Source organism: Lissotriton helveticus, chromosome 6 (assembly GCF_964261635.1).
Source record: "Lissotriton helveticus chromosome 6, aLisHel1.1, whole genome shotgun sequence".
In the NCBI taxonomy this organism is placed as follows: Eukaryota; Metazoa; Chordata; class Amphibia; order Caudata; family Salamandridae; genus Lissotriton; species Lissotriton helveticus.
This window is the reverse complement of record NC_136067.1, coordinates 150,319,682-150,344,202: the sequence shown is the minus strand read 5'-3', so window position 1 is coordinate 150,344,202 and position 24,521 is coordinate 150,319,682. Positions and strand designations below refer to the sequence as shown.

At 46.6% G+C, this 24,521-nt stretch overlaps 1 protein-coding gene across 2 annotated transcripts in view; it reads right to left on the bottom strand.

The window, feature by feature from the left end:
• Positions 1–24,521, bottom strand: part of WDR43 (WD repeat domain 43) — a 481,702-nt gene that overhangs the window by 5,512 nt on the left and 451,669 nt on the right. For both annotated transcript variants that reach the window (XM_078647513.1, XM_078647515.1), the window contains exon 15: positions 20,410–20,523. In XM_078647513.1, coding sequence (XP_078503639.1) covers positions 20,410–20,523 — 114 coding nt within the window. The remainder of the gene's footprint in view (positions 1–20,409; positions 20,524–24,521) is intronic.

Sequence of the window (24,521 nt, the reverse complement as noted above, 5' to 3'; positions counted from 1 at the left end):
AAAAATCAGAAGTACTCCTGTTCGGTTCGTTTCCAGGGGATTTTAGAGACAGGTTGTGGCCTCCTGACTTTCCCCGCCAAAAATTTGGGGGTTTGGTTTGATGAAAATCTGAACTTTTCTACTCAGGTGAAGAAGCTGACAGGGCACTCTGAAAATCCAGAGAAAGTTTTTACCCCTTTTGCCAGTCTCCGCCAAAGAGACACTAGTCCGGGCTTTGATCTTATCCTAATTAGACTACGCTAACGCCCTTTTGGTGGGTAGTCCCGGATATTTTACGAGGAAATTGCAGGTAGTTCAAAATGCAGTAGCCAGACTACTACTGGGACTCTCCTCACGACAGAGTACCTGGATTCATCTTCGTAACCTGCATTGGCTCCCAGTTGAGTCCCGTCGAAAATTTAAAATGCTGTCCATTGTTCATCGGGCCCTCTATGGATTAGGCCCGATCTACCTGCAGAATAGATTCGTCTTTTACAAACCCTCTAGACAACTGCGTTCATCCGACCAGCTTCTAATACAGAACCCTCGCTTCAACCGCCATAGGCTTGGTGGGAGTTCCTTTACTCGCAAAGCCGGCCTGGCATGGAATATGCTACTGCTTCGGAGTGTGCATGACCCTGTGATCTTTAAGAAAAGACTAAAAGCGCTGCTTTTTTGAGGTTTTTTTTTTTTAACTTGAGCTTGGAATTACTTTTTTGGAGTTAGCGCCGGGATACTTTGAGTAGCTGTGCGCTTTATAAAAATAAAAATTTCTAAAATATGTGTTTAATCATAATTTTTTTATTAAATGTCTTGGCTAAGCACAACTACTTTTATTAACTATAACTCAGCAGTGTAATCAATAAAAGCAGGGTAGCGTCAATTTTAATCTATCATTTAAATTATACATTTGCCGGTCAACAGTTTGCGAGCACTTAAGTCTTCGGTCCCCCATGGCGGTGCAAGTCACCCCCGCCCCCTATGGCTCTCTGCTTGAGACCACTGATGCACTAAGCACTCCTGCAACTGACATTTGTAACCGGGCATGTGACACTATGGCAATAAAGGAGACCAGCATGATGAGGATGTGCGCAATTATCCTGAGCGTGACTTGGTGGTGTGATTGAAAATGAGGGATTAGTGGAAGAACTGTATCCTGGCAGCATTTTGATAGGCCATACCAATTTCGGAGTGGAGGATTGCCCCTGGTAGGGCAGTATCTGGAGGGTTTGGAGGTGGTATTTTGGTAGCGCTGATGATCAACCCTAGTTCGTGAAGGTTTATCATGACCAGTGTGTGTGTTTCTGGCATTTCTGATGAATGGCCAGTTACCTACATAGGGAAAGACATGGATGTTCTATCTGCACAAATGAGCGACCACCACCGCAATACACTTAGTGAACACCTTGGGTGCAGTGGCAACCCCAAAGGGTAGCACCTTTAACTGGTAATGTTTTGCGCTCACTACAAACCTGAGTACCAAAGATGTGCCAGGTGGACTGGTATGTGGAAATAAGCATCCTTCAGTTCGACAGTAGCCATGAAGTCACCTTGTGGTTTTAGTGGGATGACATTCGGAAGAATAACCATGTAGGAGTGCTCTGAAAGAATGTATTCGTTTAGGGGCCAGATGTCCAGAATGGTGTGGAAATGAGCTTCAGACAATAAGCATGCTGAATAATATCCAACACCCACTGGTCGGAAGGAGACATTCTACCTCGAGAGGTGTTGTGTGATTAGGGGGAAAGAGGCAAGTCCGGGCTTAGTGGTGGTAGTGGTTCATTTGAGGGAGACCCCTTTACCTCTGCCTTTTGAGTTGTTGCCTCTGTAGGACCTTCTAAAGTATCCTCTAGGAGAGGACTGCTGAGCTTGTAGAAGCTGATAAGAGGTGGAGGCCTATGGGGAGGTGGTCTTTGAGCCTTCATGGGGTGTGCAGCAAAAGGAGCTGTAAGTTGCAGGTTTTCCAACGGCGCCCATCGCTTTCACTGCCTTCGAGTCATTTTGCTAGCATCTGGTTAACCTGCGGTCCGAACAAAGGTTGGCCATCAAACGACAAGTTGAGCAAGTTCTGCTCAAATTCTGGTTTGAAAAATGAGATGGAGCCACGTATGCCTGTGCAGAAAGAAACTGGAGGTGATCCCCACCCCGCAGCATCCGCGGCATCTAATGCGCACGGATGGTGGTGTTAGATATCTGCTTTCCCTCAGATATCCTAATCCCCTTTCCTGTGATCCTCAGAGATGTTGGAGGAGCACCTCCATCTTATCCCCATGGGCACGGTCCTACTGGAGAGCAGCCCAATAGAATTGGTAATCTGGCAATATTTGGCCGATTGTGCAACTACCCTTTTACCTACAGCTTCAACATATTTGCTTTCTTTATCTGGTGGAGGAACATCACCAGTTGCCTGGGAGTTAGCCCTTTTAAGAGCGGAAGTGACAACCAGGGAGGCAGGCAGGAGTTGGCCAAGAAAGTAAAGGGGGTCAATGAAGGAAGCTTTGCATTTCTTGTCCACACTGGGTGTAATGACCCTATCATGGACAGGGTCTGCAAGATATCAGGGGTGAGATGCAGCATACCCCGAGCATGGTGAGGTACTGGGTAGAGTGGTGGTTGGAGAACAGGGTCTCAAAAAGGATGTTTACCTCCAAGGGATCAGCATAGAGATCCACCTTGTGAAAGGAGACAGCCCTACCAGTGGGTTCATGGTAGAATGTGGAGTCATCAGGAGGGCCAAACAAGGGTCACGTAGGGATTTTTATGCCCAGGTGGCTCAACAACATAGGAGTCCCAAGAATCACCCTCCGGAGTGTCGAAGGTATCCCCTCCCTCTTGGCCTCCCGTGTCTGAGCGAGGTGATCACTGAGGATTATAGGGAAGGGTGTCACCTAAGTGCTGGTAGACTTACCAACTTACGTACGCTGCTTTGGTGGAGGAGGCCTATCCAAGGCTTCCATGAAGGACAGCTGAGCAGCAGGTCCAGGAGGGCAGGCAGGAACCCGGCCCGTGTGGGCACGTACCAAGTGTTTTTGTCGGGTATTCATCTCTTTGGAGTTTATGAAATATCTGCTCGACAGTACCCGGGGTGAGGCTGGTCCTGGTGGTCAGTGCAGAGGTTCTCCACTCAGACACCGATTTTGTTCTTGATGCAGAAGGAGTCAGCTTTGGGAAAGGCGGTGCTGAAGCGGTCACCCTCAATGGTTTCTTCTGTGCCGAGCTTGACCTGGCTGTTGCGTCCAAAGGTAGTCCGTACAGACCATGGCCTGAAGGACGTGGTGGCCCAGCGTCCGGTCTCTGGCGCTCCAGAGAGGTTGGAGAACCTTTGGAAAGGGTCAGTTCGGTTTGTGAGCTGTATTACAGGAGATCCTCCGTCTCCAGATCAGAGCCAGAGCTGTCGCAAGGGGAGAAAGCTTATTTGTCTGCAGTTGATAGTTGTGGTTGGTGTCTCCCCACTCACCCCCCCATGCCTCTCTTCCACCTCCGCTCAATGTCATCGCGGCTATAGAGGTCCAGGGTGTATTCTCGGCTCCTACACGACATTGAGATGTCGAACCCTATCACAGAGTGTCTTCTTGGAGCAGAAAGAGAGGCAGGCATTGTAGCGGAAAGGAATCCGTTCCATCACCAAGGAGGCATGATGGAAAGACGCGTCTGGAGACTGAAGATGCATGGTGGGGAGACTTGGTCGGGAGACAGGAGGAAAACGGCAAAGGCAGACGTGGGGCTGAGATCGACCTGCAAGTTGGCTGGTTGAAGTTGTAGTAGTCGAGGAGAGAAAAGGGGAACGTGATAGAGAAACCATACCAACAGAAGTAAGGAACGATGTAAACCTAAGAGCACTGCAACAGTGTCGAACTGGAGCACATGTCTGAACCAGACGGCGAAAAGCTAAACAATGGAGTCGATGACCATGCACACTACAAGCAAAAGGAGTCATTACAGGTCAGAGTAACATGTGACTCAAAAGAATTCTTGAAGTAAAACTTGCACACAGCGTGTCCAAAACTAGATGGCAGGAGTATGCACAGCATGTGAATCTACAGCCACACATGCCTCAAAAATCAAGCATCTAGCCTCTGCTTGATTTATGGAAACAGCGGAAATAGAGCAAACGGAATCTAGCATTCACATTTGGTGGCTTCAATTGATGCACTGGTATGTGCTGACAAAAAGAGCATGCACTAAAAGACAAAACGATTAAGTGACAAGCTAGAGTCAAACATATTTCATCCTCTTTTACAAAAAAAAACCCCACATTTTGAAATGCTCCAACCTTCCAATTGAAATTAAAACTTTGACCTTTACTTATTTGTGTTGTGAACTAACTCCAATATTTCATAATCGGTATCTCGCTGATGTATATGTTTTTCTGTATCCAAGTATTGCTTTACTGTTCCAACTGTGTAAATTGCTTAGGCAATTGTTCCCGGCTTCTAGTAGTGATTCACTGAGGTCCACAGAAGTAAAGGTTGAAAACCACATCATAAGACCATGTGCAATGAATCAAAACATGCACGATCTGTCCACTTACGGACTGAAACTTTGCCGATAACCTGTTCTACAATGTTAATGCGGACTTGAACAGATCAAAGAAATAGAAAATAAAGTACTTCCAATATCCAGTCGTTAAATGGAATCAGCCAAAAGAAACACGCAAAATACACAGTGCTAACACCCACAGCTTCTAAGATACAACCCCAATTGTGTTCATCACTTCTTGGTACATGCTTGCTTTTCTAGGACACTGGCCCTATGGCTAATGTTCTTGTATAGGATTGTGCGCTAATCGACTTAAAAAAACCTAGGAATTCACAGGATCACTAAATGCATTTTTAGGATCAGAACCTTGAAGCTTGGCTACAGCGCTGAACAAATCAGTAGACTGAAGCCTCAGGTACTAAGTTTACAGCATTCCAAATAGTACAACAACCCCTGAACTCAAACAATCAAGGACCCTAATAATGGAAGTAAAAATGCAGTAAATGGATCCTTCTGAGCTCCAGTGTTGGAAGTCTGTGCTGGCAGGGGGTCACAGTCAGTAGTGCCCAGTTAGCAAACAATCCTGTTGATAAACCAGTCAAAAACCCAGCTACTTTGTAGTCTCTGAATGGGGCAGACTTAAGAGTGATAGCAGATACGAAAACAAGTTACTTACCTGTAACTACGGTTATCCAGTATTGGTATCTTTCATAGATTCACATGCCTGAATCATTCCCCGTCGACGAGGCGGGAGTCCCACGGTAAATAAAAAAGCAGTGCAAAAAGCACTTTGTAGTAGTAGTAGGCCCTAGGAATAGGCCTGAGGCCTAAATTATAGTAGCCTATCTACCTCATTATGTAAAAAAGACCAAAGTCTTTGCTCCAACCAATCAGCTCACAGCACCCTCTAGAACCCTCTCTGCAGAGCCAGCTCTCCTCAGATTTTCGTAGCACAAGTGGGAACAAGTATCCCAATCTTAGAGAACTGACTCTCCGGGGAGGAGGGTGGGTGCATGTGAATCTATGAAAGATACCAATACTGGATAACCGTAGTTACAGGTAAGTAACTTGTTTTCTTATCCAGTATTGGGGTATCTTTCATAGATTCACATGCCTGAATCAGAATAGCAAGCAGTAAACCTGGCAAAGTCGGTTGCGGATGGTGGGAGACTTATTGTAGTGCACCCCCATGAATGTACCGTTAACAACCAACAATCGCCTAGAGATTGACCTATTAACAAGTCATCTTCCGAACCAACATAGAAATCATGCAATTTCCTACAGGAAAGGAACCTTAGTATCATAGAAACTCAGTATATGATAACATATGTCTGTATATCATAAACAACAACTTGAATTGTATGTACTTTTTCAGAAATAAGCCAACATTAGAACCTGAATGTATGGAAACATGTGGCGTAAAAAACGGTTTGGCCCACTGCCGCATCATTCTGCTTTGCTGATTGTAGGCAGTAATGTTTTGTAAACGTGTGGACATTCTTCCATGTCGCAGCACGGCAAATGTTTTCAAGCGTCACACCTGCAAACAAAGCTGCAGACGCTGCCACAGCTCTTGTGGAATGAGATCGAACAGACCTTGTCAATGGTCGGTTAGCCTTAATGTGACAGAACTGGATGGCAGAGGCTATCCAGCTAGAAAACGTAGCTTAAGTGACCACTATAACCAATGTAATCCGGCCATAAGTCGCAAACAGATGATCTGATTTTCTAAAAGTCTTGGTTCTCTGGAGTAGAAGTTTAAGCATCTTTTGATGTCTAAAGAATGCAATGTTCTGTCCGCTGGGGTTGAAGGATTTGGAAAGAAAACATGCATGTCCTTAATCTTACCGGTTCGTTAGAGTGAAATTGTGTCGGTACCCTAGAAATGAACCCAGGATTCGACCAAAGGGTGACATAGTTCTGAGGAAAATGTAAAAGTGAGGTGTTCCTTCTAGTGAAAGCTTAGATTTCACGAACCCTTTTTTCCAAAGTAAGAGCCAGTAAAAGAGCAACCTTCCAGGTGAGGAATCTGAGAGCTGGTTTATGGATCAGCTCAAATGTACACTGCATCAGCTGCACTAGCAATGCAGAGTGCTCACCCTGGGAGGGCGCTCGCACTGGAGAGAAAGGCTCGGAAAAGCCCTTTCATAAACTGTCTGACAAGCACCGAAGAGCAGAAAAAAGAAAATTTTTAACTTTTCCTAATTCTGGAAAGAGCAGCAAGACACATTTTGTTTGTTGAAGAAAAACTAAGCCCAGACTTGGCTAGAAGAGCAGATAATGGAGAACTTGTTCTGCAGTAACTGTAATTGAGTGAATGGCTATCACCTCACACTAACCGCAAAATCGCTTCCATTTGAGGCGAGAAGCCTTGATTGTGCCTCGGGCACGAGAATTTGCCAACATTTCACAACAGTTCTTTGAAACGTTGATGCCCTTGAACTCTAATAAATGATAAGCTGTGCGTGCAATAGTAATGACTGTGGATCCGGACGAACCACTTGATCTCCGTCCCCTGCCAATATCGTAGGCCCAAGCCGCAGCCGAATGGGCTTGTCTATATATAAACAATAGCAGACGTTCCGAGAACCAAAATTGGCCAACAGGGTGCAATCTGAATCAGATGGTAACCTTGCAGCTTCATCTTGCAGAACACCTTCGGAACCAATGGTATTGGGGGAAAACTCATACGCACAAACCCCTGACCCTAGCATGGACAGGGCATTCCCTCTTGATTCCTGTTAAGGAAACCTGCTGGCATAATATCGGCCGTCCTTGTTCTCTCTGAATGCAAAGGGATCCCGTGCCAGATTAACCCAAACTTGGAAAAACTGGGTTACCTGTCCCTTTCCCGGCGTCCACTCGTGACAGTCCGACTGAGACATGCTCAGAGCATTGTAGAGAGCCCTGACATGTGCGGCTCTCAAGACATCTTGTGCAATGCAACTCCTTCGCACAAATCCTGAACCTCGTGCGAGAGCATAGCAGATTTTGTTTCTCCTTGTGTATTGATATAATACATGCGGATGGTGTTTGCGGTCTGTCCTGGCACAGACGAACCCTCAATCCTCAAGAGGAATGCTAGGGGGGACAGAACAGCGTTGTGGAGCTCAAGCCTGTTGATCTGCTGTTGTCGTCTTTGAGACTATGTTCCTCGAATTCTGCAAATCCTGCTGATGACCTTCCCATCCTTCCATGGAGGCATCAATCGTTAAAATTAACCCTGGAATGGTTTGCAGGAACGTGCGACCCTGGGCTATATTCTCTGTCTGCGACCAGCAATGTACAGGATTGATCATGCACGGCGTAACCTTGATGGTATCGTCGAACGAACCCATAGGTTATTGATCTTGAAACTGTAGTTCTATCTGAAAAGGTGTCATTTTGAGCCATGCTAATGAAATGAGATGTATCGCTGAAGAGCACATCTTCAGGAACGAAACAAACATTTGAACTGAAACTGACCTTATGAAGTTAACCTTGCCCATTTTTGAAAACACAACTGTTGGTCGTGTGACAAGAATGCTTTGTTGTGGATTGTGTCTAAACCTGCTCCGAGAAAATACATTTACTTGGAGAGGACCTAACTGCAATTTGCTGTCGTTGAGAATCAGCCCCAGAGAAAAAATGAGATGGGTACATCTACTGTGGCAATCCTGATTATGTTCAGAAGGACCTGTAAGCAGCCAATCGCCTAGACAGGGGAACACTTGCATTCCTCAAGATCTCAATGTTGCTGCCACTAGTACCAAGTACTTCGTGAAAGGCTCCTGGTGACGATCTCAGCCCAAACGGGAGCACTACGCACCTATAATGGGCGGCAGCCGCGTGAAAGCGAAGATATTCGTGCTGTTTGGGATGGACAAGTATGTGGAAATTCGCACCCTCTCCATCCAGAGAAGCCATAAAATATCCTTTGTTTAAATAACAAGTGTTATGAAAAACGAGGGGGAGGGGGACCCCTGGGCGGAGTAGGATATGGCTGATTGATGAATTCCAGGGAGTGGCCATTGGTTACTAGGTTTAGAACACATTGGTCCGATATAGTTCCTTGTTGCTTGGAAACAAAAACCTGAAACCTTCGGGAGAAAGTAGACAGACTATCTACGGAAAGATGCCTGGCTGCAAGACTATACTGAGATTGATACTGTTCATCCGATTGGGTTTGGTATGTTTCTCTTGATGAAAACCCCTTTATTCCGCTTCTCTGAAAGATCCGCGCCCATATTGAAGGGTGCTTAATGATCGTGCATTATCAGTGCCCGGTTTTATAACTAAGGGGGCTTCATTCAAATGTTTAGCAAACCGACAACTCTTCATCATAGGCCATGCCTAGAAACTTCGCTCAGGGCTGAAGGTAGCGGCTTTAAGCCATTCCTGGCGTGCACCTTCCAACAGAATCTTTCCTGCATTCCGTCTTCGGTTCTCAGGAATGAGGTCATTGAAATTCGCTATGTCCAACCACATTGGACGATCATAAAAACCGATGAAGGATAAAAGATTGTCAGCTCTACTAGAGGCCACTGCCAAAGTAGAGAAATTAGGTTTTTTTTTTTTTTTTTTTTTTTTTTTAATAAGGTTCAGACGACATCCTTCTTTGTAAGGCAGTGTGGAGATAGGTATTGCAGGATTTTAGATTGCTAATGAACAGTCTGTGAAGTTACTTAATCTGGTCGAACGATGGCCTATCAGATCGGAGGGGCTGCTAGTAGGTATACATAATTTCTATTCTATGCGCAGAAACACTGCTGGAATAGACTTAGTCTATTACACGTACCACTCTCGTGATGCATACCTCCTCGAAACCATGAAGGATATATTCTGTTTGCCTGTAGCTGGCAGTCATAATCTAGCTGCTGCCCACTACATTAAGAATATATATGATGCTCTTACCGCTGAAGCCATCTCAGCCAATCTCATCATAGACTTTGTCGTAGACATGGTTATGTAAGCGGGGTAATTGCAGACTAGCACGACGTCATAGATGACCGTCATGAGCAACCCTTCTAAACGAGGCTGTCAGACGACAGCCATATACAATGCCATTGAAGATTAAGCAATCATAAGTGAGGGCATCCGTAGATGAGGGTAACAAATGGGGCCATTTGCCCTTCGTAGATGCGGCCATCGGTAGATGCAGCCATCGGTAGATGCGGCCATCGGTAGATGAGAACATCAGGAGATGAGGCCAGTGGAAGATAAAACCACTGAGACAGAGCCATTGATAGACTAGGTCATAGGTAGACGAGGCCATTATTAGACACGGCCATTGGCATACAAGGCCATCATTCAAGCAAGCCCTTTACAGAGGAAGCCATTGGCAGACGAGGCCATAGGTAGACGAGGCCATTGTTAGAGAATGATGCTGTCATAGAAGACAGTCATAGCAATACCATCATAGATGAGGTTAAAATAGGTGATATCCTCCGTAGATGAGGCACTCATAGATGAGGCAATTGAATGATGGTCAGCCATAGATGATACCATGCATAGATGGTGCCATGTGTATTGTAGACCATGCACAAATGAGGCCATATGTATATGAAGCTACCTTGATAAGGCTGTCATAGATGTCCGTCGAAGCTAGGCATTGCCATTGTAGATGACACTATCAAAGATCAGCAGTCATAGAGATGAGGCCGTCATCAATGTGCGGCCGTCGTCGACGACCATCGTAGACGAGGCCCGTCGTCGACGACCGTCGTAGACGAGGCCCGTCGTCGACTACCGTCGTAGACGAGGCCCGTCGTCGACTACCGTCGTAGACGAGGCCCGTCGTAGACGAGGCCCGTCGTAGACGAGGCCCGTCGTAGACGAGGCCCGTCGTAGACGAGGCCCGTCGTCGACGACCGTCGTAGACGAAGCCCGTCGTAGACGAGGCCCGTCGTAGACGAGGACCGTCGTAGACGAGGACCGTCGTCGACGACCGTCGTAGACGAGGCCCGTCGTCGACGACCGTCGTAGACGAGGCCCGTCGTCGACGACCGCCGTAGACGATGCAGTCGTCGACGACCGTCGTAGACGAAGCCGTCGTCGCTGATCATCGTAGACGACCGTCGTAGACGAGGCTGTCGTCGACGACCACCGTAGATGAGGCGGTCGTCAACAACCCCCGTAGAAGAGGCCATCATCGACGACCATCGAGGAAGAGGCCGTCGTCGACGATCATCGTAGATGAGGATCAGTTTGGTGAGGCAGTAATATTAGAACATGGAGATATTTGTTATATACTCCTAATGTCCGGTCAAAAGGTCGTCCCTGATGTAGTGTCAGGGTTGAAAAAGGGAGTTGTATCCTCAGTTAGAAATGCCTATAAAGACTCAAGGTGAATCTTATGGCTTTAATGCGCGCCCTCAGTAGGCTCCTGGCGCGACTTCTCCCTTCGACCTCACCTCATCCTCCTCAGAAGTGGCAGGTTTTTATGCGCGCCCTCAGTAGGCTCCTGGCGCGACTTCTCCCTGCGACCTTTCCTCATCCTCCTCAGAAGTGGCAGGTAAAAGTCTCTGACCCAAAACGGCCTCAACTCTCAGAACGTGAGAGTGATTGAAGAAAAGGTTAGACATAAATCATAGTCTATTACCTTGGTTACTGCCATTCTGCCATAGTACCGCCTTAATTGGGTCAGAGAAATGAAGTATGTAATCCAAAAAGAAGTAAAACTGAAGAAAAAACTGAGCAGAGCTCAGGGAGACTCCCTTCACCCACGACGTGCGGTGAAAATCTGAGGAGAGCTGGCTCTGCAGAGAGGGTTCTAGAGGGTGCTGTGAGCTGATTGGTTGGAGCAAAGACTTTGGTCTTTTTTACATAATGAGGTAGATAGGCTACTATAATTTAGGCCTCAGGCCTATTCCTAGGGCCTACTACTACTACAAAGTGCTTTTTGCACTGCTTTTTTATTTACCGTGGGACTCCCGCCTCGTCGACGGGGAATGATTCAGGCATGTGAATCTATGAAAGATACCCCAATACTGGATAACTATAAGTCCCATAGAGTCTTTAACATTTGCACCATGTAATTCTAAATGTTGTGGTTGAAAGTCTCATCTGTTAGGCAGGGATTGCGGTGGGCTGCCCCTGTAAGACTTTGAGTTTGAATGCTACCCCTTTTGTACCGCTTTGGGCGCCATAAGTGTGGCAGGGTATGCTCAGACGTGAGTCCCTTGCTCACTTTGCCACTGGATTCAAGCAAGCCGGGCTGAAGACGGCTGTAATGCCAGAAACCAGTCCTCGGAAGCTTGTTTCCGGTCCAGGGAAGGCATGGCTTGGCAGTTCGGGCTGGACTGTTCCCATGAGGCACAGGGTCAGACTGATTTGCATATAGCCATGTCTGAACTGGGGTGGCAGAGTGGGCTAAAGAACGGTGATGGATTAAACCCAGATCTTTTGACTGGGTGTGAGTGTTTGATTGGTTCAGATACTCCGTCCATCACCACCCCCTTTTGTACCACCAGTTTGGTAGCAGCACTGCGCACTGTTCACAAGGTCACTAAATGACCTTCCAAATAATTAAATGCAATTCAAATACAATTCATCAAAAATATCAAAAATATAAACCACATAAATGCAATTATGTTTGTAAATTTAAATCTTTACATGTAATTGTGTAATCAAAAGTTAATTAACATAACTTTTTGATTGTGTTAACATATAGAACAAAGTCAGATTCATGACACGGTTATCTTCAGGAAATTCACATATGTACATTGGGTCATATCTTCACAATAAATCTTGTAGGGGCCCGATGCATTTCGGGACCAAGAAGTCCCTTCTTCAGGGGCCAATCTGTAAAGGACAGTATTGAGCAAATATCACTTAACAAAATAGCGTGTAAAAAACAGCAAGAAGTTACACGAAGGAGAACAAATTACCATAACCAGATGGTGATATTACTAACAATAGCTGCAGATGGAGTCAAACTGCCACGTGATCCCCTAATCGGTAAAATCAGTCAACTCAGCGTGTCCAAGACAGTGGTGATGAGAATCAACAGAAAGAAAGGCAGTAGAACCCTTCACCTAAAGTGTCACAAGAAAGAAGCAAGAAACCGCAACGTGTATGTATCTGAAGCCCAAAAGGAACTCCAATGTAAATCCTGTGTAAAAAAGCGTACCTGACTGTCCAGAAATGTAATCTTCTGTAACGCAAATGCAGATACCACCAATCGTAAATTAACAGCACGATGCAAATGACAAGTGAGTTCGAAAAACAAATCATCGACACCAACTAGAAATCAATGTCAAAAGAACCCACCTAAACTAACTCCAAAACGGCTGTGAGATAAAACTTCCAAAGCCTCTAGCGTCAGGTGAATGTGCCAGTATGGTGCTGAGGGGAGCATAAAAGTGGCAGATTACGATAAAGTTGGAGAAAATGCCAGAACTTGTAAACTCGTTATTAGTACACAAGACGAGTAATACACTCACCTAATGAAAAATATTCGGCTCCAAACACCCCGATATTTTCCAATTCTGTGGTTTGCATAAGTCCCCTGTAAAAAGGGACTAACCGTCACTCTCAGACCTCCCGATAAAGTGCGTATCTCGAAAATAACAATTGAAGGGGGAAGAATATGCTGGATCTACAGCCAGAACTCACCGGTTACAAACCGCAGGGAGAAGAACAATGTTAATGCCGCCTGTTTGAAAACTGCTACCGGTCAATGCGTAGCACATAATGAACCCGACTGCACTAAGGGATATGTGAACAGACACAAAGGACTCGTGTTGGGAAAAACGGGCGCCATCTTGGAATGTCGTTGGAACAGTCCGGCAATACCGGGATAAAGTAGGGTTTAGTGACTGATGAATTAATTAATTAATAAGCTCACGAACCAAAGGTCAACAGATGTATCGATCGGGCACAACAAACAACGATCTAGCACTATGTAGGCACACAATGAGTCTGATAAGAATATGCAAATGGTCAGCCCAGTACTCACTATTAAGGTGGATAATAAACGCATGGTTTATGTCTCCAAATACTCCACTGTTTCTCAGGCTGTTAAACAGATTGTCAACCGTTGGGATTTATTGCAGACCGAGGAAGATTTTCAGGGTATTTATAACGACCGAACTCTGTTTGCCTACACCAAAGGGCGTTACTTACGCTCGCTTTTAGCAAGACCAACAACCACAGAACAGACTCAGCTTTTTGTGGTAACCAAACGCTGTAATAACTGTATTCATTGCAACAATGTGACTATTGGGAACACTTTAACACACCCCACATCAGGCAAAAAAATATATCTCAAACATAACACAGATTGCAATTCGGTCAATATAATATATTGCATTAAATGCCCCTGTGGCAAAGCTTATATAGGCAAGACATCACGCAAACTTAAGGTACGAATCACTGAGCACAAAAGCCGGATCCGTACCAAAAGCACCACCTCTAGTCTGGCAAGACACTGGGATGAAGCCCACCACACGATTTCCCAATTGCGTGTACAAGTTGTTGAACAGATCAGGGATAGAACTGGTCTGGATATCAATAAGCTACTATTACAGAGGGAGATACACTGGATTTAAACATTGGGTACAATGCATCCAGCGGGTCTCAATGACCGCCTTGACATGATCTGTTTTTTGTAAATCATGTAGATTTTTCCTGCATGAATAACACTGGGTACTTTTAGATACATGTCAAACCATATATCAAGGACTATTGTCTGTATGATAATGCTCTTTATTCATTGTGTCTAGTTTGTACATTACTATGAAAGATGTACGTACTGAAAAAGTTTTTTTTAGTTTTCCATCTCCTTAGGACCCCTGTAGCACAGATGTTGTCATTTTGCTATCATTGCATTTCATTTAGCATTTTACCTTTTTCATGTGAATTTCCATACCCATGACCTTTACTTTCAGTCACCCTGCGGTGTATTCATCACTTTTCCTACCACACACTGTCTATATGTTTCCTCTAGCCACTGACCTTCAAACTTAGCCATTACTTGTTAGGGAATTCCTCCTCCTGCATCATTTGAGTTATGTTCACTAGTATCACAGTGGTATACTGGGTGCTTACCATACCACTTGCTTTAGTATAGTCGGGGATCTAGTGCATTAATAGTGAGTACTGGGCTGACCATTTGCATATTCTTATCACAGACTCATTGTGTGCCGACAGTGCTAGATCGTTGTTTGTTGTGCCCGATCAATACATCTGTTCACCTTTGGTTCGTGAGATTATTAATTAATTCATCAGTAACTAAACCCTACTTTATCCCGGTATTGCCGGACTGTTCCAACGACATTCCAAGATGACGCCTGTTTTTCCCGGCGCGAATTTCCTGAAGATAAGTGTCATGAATCTGACTTTGTTCTATATGTTAACACAATCAAAAAGTGATGTTAATTAACTTTTGATTCCAAAATTACATGTAAAGATTTACATTTACAAACATAATTGCATTTATGTGGTTTATATTTTTGATATTTTTGATGAATTGTATTTGAATTACATTTAATTTGGAGTGTCATTTAGTGACCACTTGTGAACAGTGTGCAGTGCTGCTACCACACTGGTAGCATTCAAACTCTTTTGTTCACGGCTCTTGACAGACAGCGAGGGTCTCACTGCTGCACCATCATGTTGAAATTGTTCTATTTGTTGTAAACAATTGATTACTTCTGCACACAAGGTGTGCGCTTCCTACCCCATTGCATCTTCCTGAAAGACTTTGGGCATGTGATTCACCAGTTCCCAATGGAACCTGGATTTTGGAATACCAGCAAGTCATAACCGTAAATATCTTTTGAACTGTAAAAGCTAGAGATAGCTGAAAATGTTCCTGAATCAGCAGAACATTCCACTTATAACAGGTCATGAAGGCAGGTGCTCTCCTGGGACTGAGGAAGAGACAATAAGATACAAAAAGCTCAAACTTTATGAACAGGTGAGGTTAGTCTGTTGTCTGTTCTCTTGGTGATCTGGCATGTAGGGATCTTATGGCTCTTGGGTGTCCTCGGTCATTCACACATTCTAGAAGCAGATAGTCAGCTGGTTCATGTCAAGGTACTCCAATGATCATGTTAGTTCTAGCTCTGGCTGCCCAACGTGAGCAAAATAGCAAAGCTTCGGCCAGGAATTCAGAATTTTGCCCTTTCTGAAAGGATAGCAGCATTCTTGGCAACATGTTTGCTCAAAACCTGCAATGAGTACCACTTTTTGGCTTAACAGTACCAGATATTCATCTTTCTTTGGAGAACAAGGTGAAAAGCTACTGCAAATGTTCAAATACTCATCAAATTAAGAAGTGCATTAATGCTTTGAATCCTTTTTCACAATCGGGATGGAGCAAGGTGCTTCGGGTTAGACCATTTTGAAACGTGTTAGGAAAGCAGAAAATTAGCAGATTTTAAGACATGTAACATACCGCTACTGAAAGCCTCGACTTTCAAACCCAAAGAAGGATTTTACTACAGATAAACCTTAAACACCATTTTCTCTAAAAGTGCTTGGCTAAGCAAGTTACATCCAATTACAGAAGCACATCATAACCATTTTGATGACGCAAAGAATAGGCTGCATTGTCAATCTAAAAAAATACGGTGAGGCTGGTGCGATAGTGCTAAGTCTACTCTTCAGACACATCGGATACTGTCAACAGAGCACTCATCAACTGCATTAAATATTTTGAAATAGTCGACAGAGTAGAATTTGTTTAATTCTTCTCCAGAGAGAACCCAAATAGCATCAACTATTCTCCTTTGTCTTCAAATCTCACAACTCACTTTGCAGAGTGACACAATAAGAGCTTAACTTGAAAGAATACGTAAAACAGCCTGCAGTATAACAAAAGAATAAAGATGGAGAAAAATTATCTTCCACCTTTGATACATGTGTGCATGTGAACACAAACAATTCTGGATGCCTTGACGTTATTAGGGTGCAAGCAAATAAGAAGATTAAAGCAGAAGAGATGCACTGAAGTGGTTGAAGATACTCTGTGGACATCAGGCATATTTAACCTTGCTGTTAAAATAAAAAAAATCCTATGTCTTTTCCACTAGTAAATGTTGCACCATGTCCTCAAACATTAGGCCGGAGATTCTGTGGGAGTACACCTGGGGCCGAATTTCTTTTAGCGGCCGTTTGCGTGCCCAAGGGGCACTTTGTTATTCGGAAGTATTAAAGAAACTTGTGCCAACACTTGTGAAATACAGATAGCACTAGCACCAGAAGTTGTTCACTCATTTACATTGGGTTATCACCACATGCAAATGAGGGAAATCCTTACCCTCTGCGCTCGCGCCGTTTTAGAGACGCAGGTGCAGAGGGAAAGAAGCTGTCAGGAGGCACACATAAAAGGTGGTGCACTACCAGTGTGCCCCGATGGCAGACCTCTCTAGGTGATAATATGGGCCCTATGGACCCCCCTCACCCAGACATTCCCTTGCAGACAGGTGTAGTCACTCGCAGCACCCGCCTGCAAGGGAATCTCTAATCCCCCTTAAAAGTGCAGGCGGATTGCCACCTGCACAGTGAAATATGGAGCGGCTGCTTCAAAGCTGTTCTGTTTCTCACTTGAATACGCTGCCCCCACGGCATCACGAGTTTGCAGCTGGCCTCAGGTCAGCGCATTCAATGGGCACACTTTGGGCACACTTTCCTCGTTTGCACCCGGCGCACCGGTTTTAACGTGCGCTGTTGGACTGGGCCCTTCTGGCAGGTCCACCCCTGAAGTTGTGCTTGTTATATGTGACCGGGGGATGGTGATTCCCACTCTGAGTGCGTGTAGATGAGAGAAGCCTGCCCCCCCATAGGACTGCATGGGGAAGGGGTGTGTCCCTGATAGTTCCTAGTGCGTGGGGGGTACAGGCTCGAGTCTGGTATGTATGGACTCGTGTGAGTGAATGCTGTAAGATGATGTATGCGACGTGTGTATGTCTAAAAGAGAAGTGCCACTTCTAGACATCGGTGTGTGTGGGCAGTAAGTATGCTGGCGAGTGATTGGCTGAAGTGAGGGAGGGGCTGTGCCTGTATCCTGTATGGGTCTGGGCTGTCCCCCACAATGCTGGCTCCACCCACCTGGGGTGCGTCTGGTGTCCTAGCCTGGCCAGTAACAAGAAATTCCTTATAACCAGTTCTAGCTGGTTCTCATCCTGCCTGCCCCTTTTTAGACAAAGGGATCTCATGTATAAAAGGAGGGTGTGCCCTCTTCTCTCTCTCTTTTCCTGCTTGTCCTGACTAGCATCCTGCCAGGGGCATGCTGCTGCTTGGGCTCAGGGGAAAGGCATGCCTCCCTGAGCCCTGCCCTGCTCCTGATCTACTGGGATCCTGGACTTCCTTTGGACTCTGCTATCTATGACCCTAGCGCTTGAGAGCGCTTTCCTGCTATCCTAGCGCCTGGGGGCGCTTCCTTCATGCTTCTAGCGCTTGGGAGCGCTTTTCTGCTGTCTTAGCGCCTTGGGGCGCTTCATCCCGGCTTCTAGTGCTCTCCGGCTGTCCTAGCGCCTCGTGGCGCTGCCTTCATGCCCCTAGCGCTGGGAGCGCTCTATTCGTCCCGCCGGTGCCCACCCGGCCTTTGCCTGTTCGTGGGAGGGGGCCCGAGCCCCCAGCGAGTGCCTACCTCGCTTGCCCCATCTTTGCCATACTTTTGCGAGGGAGCCTGGCCCTCGTCAATTTCCCTTGAGCTTACCGCCGCCGCCCGGGGCCCTCGTGAGGCCCTCCCCCGGGCCGCGCTGGGATAGGCTGCCGGGCGGGGCTGATGACGTCTCCCCGGGCCGCGCTCTGATTGGCCGGCGGCCCGGGGAGCTTGAGAGGCGGAGGAGAGAGCCGAGTAATGCAGGGAGCGGCGGGAGCCTACTCCGCGCCCCTGCGTCCCACCGAAGAAGTGCCGCTTCCCCCCCGGGGCCCCCAGGAGCGAGAGGGAGCCCCGGAGAGCGAGGAGAGACCGGCGCGGCCGCCGACCGGTGAGTGCTGCCAGAGGGGAGGCGGGGCGTCGGGCCACATTGCCGGTGGCCGCCCCTCCCCTCCGGCGCGAGCACCCATGTGCTTTGTGGCCCGCGGGGCCCCCAGTGATGCCGGGTCCCCCGAGGGGTGGGCCCCGCCTCCCCGTAGCTTTGTGCCTGGGCCCCGCTAGGCCCCGTCACGGCCCAGGGGGCCCCCAGTGATGCCGGGTCCCCCGAGGGGGACCCCGCCTGCCACAACCCTTAGCCCCTGAGCCTGCCTGCACTGTTTACCCCCTGAGCCCCGAGAGGCTCCAGCTGCCTCCTTAACCCCTGAGCCCCGAGAGGCTCCATCTGCATCCTTAACCCCTGAGCCCCGAGAGGCTCCATCTGTACATTAGCTCCAGAGCCCCGAGAGGCTCCACCACGTGTCCCTTGCCTTCCGGGCCTGCGAGGCTCCGCCCAGTTATGCTCGAGCCCGAGAGGCTCCACCGTTTGGCGCCTTTTTCCTCAGAGCCTGAGAGGCTCCCACGTGGCCCTGTGTCCCGAGCCCCGAGAGGCTCCAACGTGTTCCCTTAACCCATGAGCCCCGAGAGGCTCCACTGTGTCTCCGCGTCCAGAGCCCCGAGGAGGCTCCACCGCAGGTCCCTTGCCCCTTTCGAGCCTGCGAGGCTCCAACGTACTGCCCTCATTCATCTACAGGTGCCCAGCACTTCGTGGGCAGCTGCCCCGTTTAGGTTTATTGTTGGCTTCTTACGGCCTGTCCTGAACATCGAGACTCGGGGCGTCCTAGCCCCAGGAGGCCAGCTGGCCTATTGAAAGTATTGGCTAATGTTAACTTTGCTTCTTGAGAGTTATTCTGTGTTTCCTTCCTACAGGTACGTCTGTGGTGTTATGTACCGTGCCATTCCTTCCCTCCTGTATAACCTTGCCTCATGTATGTTGATACTGGTTAGTGTGAGTTCTAGTGCTATTCCTCTGAAACCCTGGGGCGTGACGTATTCTAATGCTAAGCTCCTGGTGATTATGTGTTCTAGTCCTAGTTCGAGGAACCTCCCAGTTGTTATATGTTCTAAATGCCAACTCCATCATGTGCATATTCCTGGCAGTGGTCCCATGGCCCTGTCCTGTATATTTTCCCTTGTAAATCCTGCCCGTGCCTCTGGCACCCTGTAAGGTATGTGTTCCTATGTGTCCTTTTTAATATAAAGACTATTTTCATATATACCTGGTGTGGAGTTCCTTTTGTGGGGGGGCCAGGGAGGTTGTTGCTGGGGGTGCGTGCGCAAATGCTTTACACATGACCTCCGAGATAGGCCTGGCTGCTCGCGCCACGTTACCTAGAGGGCGAGTAGGGGTTGTCTTGGTGGGTGACCCCCTGGCCCTGACGGGGGAGTGGGGGTCTCAGACTGACTCTGGCGCAAGCTCGGGTCGGCCGGGGATCCCATTTCCTACATGCGCCATGGTGCAAACAGTGAAAGTGCACCATATCCATAATACAGCCCCTGGCATGCAACTCTGAAAACCTAAGGAGGAAGCATTAAAAAAGTGCACTGGCAAGCCAATGCATCTGTCAATAACTTCAAAGGGAATATATAGGCATAGTATTGCACTTCTGGCTCATGCATGTGAGATTTTAAAGTAAAATGACCACAACAAATACTTTATCCACATCATCATCAACACCTTAATATAGAGACAAGACCATAACCATCCAGGTATACTATGGCCTTGTATTGATCTCATCCGCACTCGCTAAAGCTATGCGTCAAAGTCTAGCAATTGTGAGAAAAAAACCCAATCTAAACTTACATGTAGAATATCAAACTTCTGAGGCGCCTTTAAATTGTTACACTAAGGTGTCACAAACCTATGCATAACTAGTTAAAACCTTGGACACCATATGAAAAACAGTACATGACAATCACATTCTTTTCTTTCTAAGATTTCAAATTACGGCCTGAAAAAGAAAATCTCAAATAACCCAAATCTGCTCCATCAATTTCCAGCTACACTCAAAAGCAAACCATATCTGATCCATTCAAGGTTTGCTCACCTGCGTAATTAGAAGAAACAGTTTCCCATGAAACCGGGAGAGCTTCTGCAACATTTTAATTCTGTTTTCCATTAACTGGTATAATGTTCCAAGCTTTGGGATCAGGTCTGGTAACTGTAAAATAAAAGTGACAATTCAATTAAGCGTGGGTTTTACATTCCATTTGTGCTTCATTATATTGCAATCAGTCCCCCAAGACACCACACAATCATTTAATACGCTGAACCCTATTTTCCAAAATATGCTTTACTGAGAAGATAAATATCCCAGACTGAGTCTGGGTTGACATGAGCTTGTGCTTGCTAACAGGTTCTTTAATACTTTTTGTCCCACCTGCACCTTTGTTGACTTGAACGCAAACAATAGTGTTTTATGAAGGTGTGTATGGACAACTAAGTGGCTGCTGTACATATGTTTGTGAATAGAAACATCCGCTATAAGGGCGAGGGGTTGCCCCCTTTTTTTCTTTAGAGTGTGCTCTTTGTTTCTCTTACAGCTGTGCCCTGCTTTTAGGAAGCACGTCTGGACTGTCTGTACTACCAATGTGCAATGGTAACACTGGTCACTGGTGAGCCCCTGCCTGCTGGTGAATAGAGAACAAACAATTGACTTCCTTTCCTGATTTATCTGGTCCAGGAAGTTCACGAAGATGGCTCTGTATATACTATATCAAAATAAAGTACAGTGTGCAGAGAGTCCAGTGGAGCCCCAACGTTTTACAGAGGTAAAAATAAATAATACCTTACTCTCCATTTGTGATAGTGTGGGTGAGCAGTAAGGCTTTATCAGGGGGTTGTGTTAATCATTTATTGTACACACTTAGGCAAGAAATGATGCCACACACAAAGACTGAACTCAGATCAATTGCTGGAATCAAAAATATTTTAGTTGCATTTTATTTTTACAATCAAGCAGGACTAAGCATGGGTAGGTAAAATTGTACTGTTCAAAACAAGCAAGCTGGATGAAATTGGTAGTTACAGGGTTGTAAAACCTTTCCAGACAATATGTGTTTGTAATTACTTTGTGATTACTTTTCAAATTACTCTTTAGAGTATTTTTTAGATTACTTTTTCTACTCAGTGTGGTATGCAGAGATATCACACTGGAACATTTCTGGAGAAAGTAAGTAAAACACTTGTATTAAGAAACAGTTGCTTAGCTTTCCATACAAACACAACTCAACACTTGGAACTGCTTTAGAGGAAAACAGTCAATGCAATCATTGGTAGGAAAATGAGGTTATCGGTTGGCAAGTAAGCAATCTGTCTCTGGGGTTGAGTTTCTGGGGTTTGAACAAGGGTTCCCCCAGAGTCAAGGATGCACTCAAAGGGCACCCTACACAGCACTAAGGCGGCAAGTGCAGAGTGCTGAGGCCCAATGTTAGCCCAAGGGGCTAGGGGGCAGTCGGTTGGTGGCTGCTCTTGGGTAAGCCACAGGGTTGAGGGAGCAGAGCTCCCAGGGTTAAGCTCAGGGCAAAAGGGGACCAGAGCTAGCACATAAGGTGTACCCAAGCAGTACAAGGGTGGCCGGGAGTAGATTTAGCTTCTGGTGCCCGGTTTCAACGGGATTTACCGGTATTGGCTGCAGGCTTGGTCCGGGAAGTCTACCGGGCAAGGCAACTTTTGGCACAGGATCTCTGGAAACTGCAGACAGGCCGGTACAGTTGGGTCCAAGTCAGTTCTACTCTGCAGTCTCCCCAGCTGTGAGTCTTTTGTATTTCGTAGGTTGCAGGACTCTGCCTTCTGGGTTCAGGGCTGCCTCCTAAATATTGTATTTAGGGAGGCATTTTAGGGGTTTCAAGGTCAGTAGCCAATGGGCTACTGACCTTAGGGTAACTACACCCTTGGTGTGCTCACCCCACGTGGGAGAGTGAGCACAATCCCTAACCCTGATTGGAAAGTGCCTGCCATCTACAAGTTAGCGGGCACTGAAGAGTCAGATTCACCTTGCCTCAGCCACCTGAAGGGTGCGGTTGTCAGAAGCGGGCACACCACCTGGGCGGTTCTAATTTTTCCTGCCTTTCTTCCTTCCAAAATGGAGGTGAGGCAGGAAGGGGGCAGGCGCCTGATAACAGAAGAGGCTGGGGGTCGATTGGCGAAGGCAGCAGGGCCTTTGAAGCTCCCCTGTCACACATGGCTCTTCCTGACATGGGGAGGTGTGAACATCTCTGCCCAGGAAAGGCTTTGTTTCTGAGTCCATGAGGCGAAGGCTCCCACCCCAGGGGTACAGAAACATAGGTCGTGGCGGCAGGCTGGTGTTTACCAGTCCGGGAACTTGCCAGAGGATAGTAGTTTTTCAGGGGGCATTTCTAAGATGCTTTGAGTGCATTGTATAATATATCCCACACTGGCATCAGTGTGGGTATATTATGTTGAGAAGTTTGCTACCAAACTTCCCAGAATTCAGTACAGCCATTCTTATGCTGTGGAGTTCTTAATGACAAACTCTCAGACCATATCCTCTTTTATGGCTTTACTGCACTTAAGTCTAACAATGGACTTAGAAACTGTAGGGGTACAGTGCTCAGGCAATTGTACCCTCACCAGTGGTATAGCACACCCAGCAAGTGTGGTGTCTTACCTATACCATAGACAGTGGGTTCCTTGCATGGCACACAGTTGTGTGTCATGTCGACTCATCACTTTCTCTGCCTGCAATGGCAGTGTGTGTGTGAAGGTATAGGACCTCGAAGGGTGGCACAATGTGCTGCAACTCCAAGGCCTTCCCTGGTCACAGTACCCTTGGTACCTTTTACAAATCAAATCAAGGACATTTATTCAGCGCATAAATCACTCTAAAGTCTCATGGCGCATGCAGACAGCTCTGAAAGCTTGCTTGTTTAGTTGTTGAACAGCCATGTCTTTAACTTCCTGCAAAAGCAGCTGTGATCTGTGATCGTGCATACGTTTAAGGGCAGTTTGTTCCAAGAGGCAGGTGCAAGAAAGGAGAAGACCTTTCTTCATTTCTAGTGGTGCGCATTCTAAGTGGTGTAAGAAGTAATTTATTGCTTGATCTCAGGGTCCTGCAAGGCTACTTAAATGTGGCCAGAGAGGTGCCATTTGGGAGTACAAGTGTACAGCTTTGGGAAAGTACACAGGCCCAGGGAACCTAATTGGCAGGGACAAACAGCCTGTTCAAGTGAATCAGAAATCTGGAAAAAGTGTGTTTGTGTAAGGGGGGGGGGAGGAGACCTGTAACAGAAATACACCTTCCTACAATGACTGCCCAATGGCCCTCTAGTGTGTGGAGAGCACTTTACGCATGTACCTTTGGCTGCTGGAAGAATCATGGCAGCTTCATGGTTTGATTAACACATGCCCCTTCTGAGAGATGATTTTGGGGAGCGACTGTGGGTTTGGTCACATGACAAATTTGTGGATTTGCAAGTAAAGTTCTTGCATTGTGAGTGCGTGTAGCGCGCTGAGTCTGCGTAGCAATGTGATTGCTATTCAAACTGCTGTTTTTTAGTGTTGTGGTCTTGCTTTGTGCACTGGCTCAAAAGGTTCCTTCATTAATTGTGTCTGCACTACTTTTAGGTTCCACTTAGGTGGTTATGTGTGCAGTGCTTACCTCTATGCACCCCTTACTAGCTCTTAATGACTGGTGTTTTCAGGAAAAGATGGGCCTTAAGCTATGTGAGATGCTCATCTAGCAAGTCTGTTAGGTAGCAAGTGATAGTGTCATGTGTTTTACTGTCAACGAGGCCCTCCTTGTTACACAAGTAAGGAATATGCTACTTTCCAGTATGCATCTGTTCTTGGCATGTAGGGCTGCTGACATTCATATCTGTGCATAGATCGCCGTCTAGTGTTGGGTCCGGATGATTGCACATTGTTGTCCTGGAAGAGTCTTCGAAGTATCACGAGATAGGTGGCTCCTCTCCTGGACTACAGTGCGCATGGGCATCCTCTCCATCCTCAGATTGTTTTTCGCCATTGTGGCAGAGATGGAGTATGGTACAGTAATGGATGGCCATGCAATAAAGTAAGTAGTAATAATGAATGCTACAGCTGCGACAGGCACCAGGGAGGAGGGTGGGAGATATGAATGTCAGCAGCCCTACATGCCAAGAACAGATGCATACTGGTAAGTAGCATATTCCGTTCGAG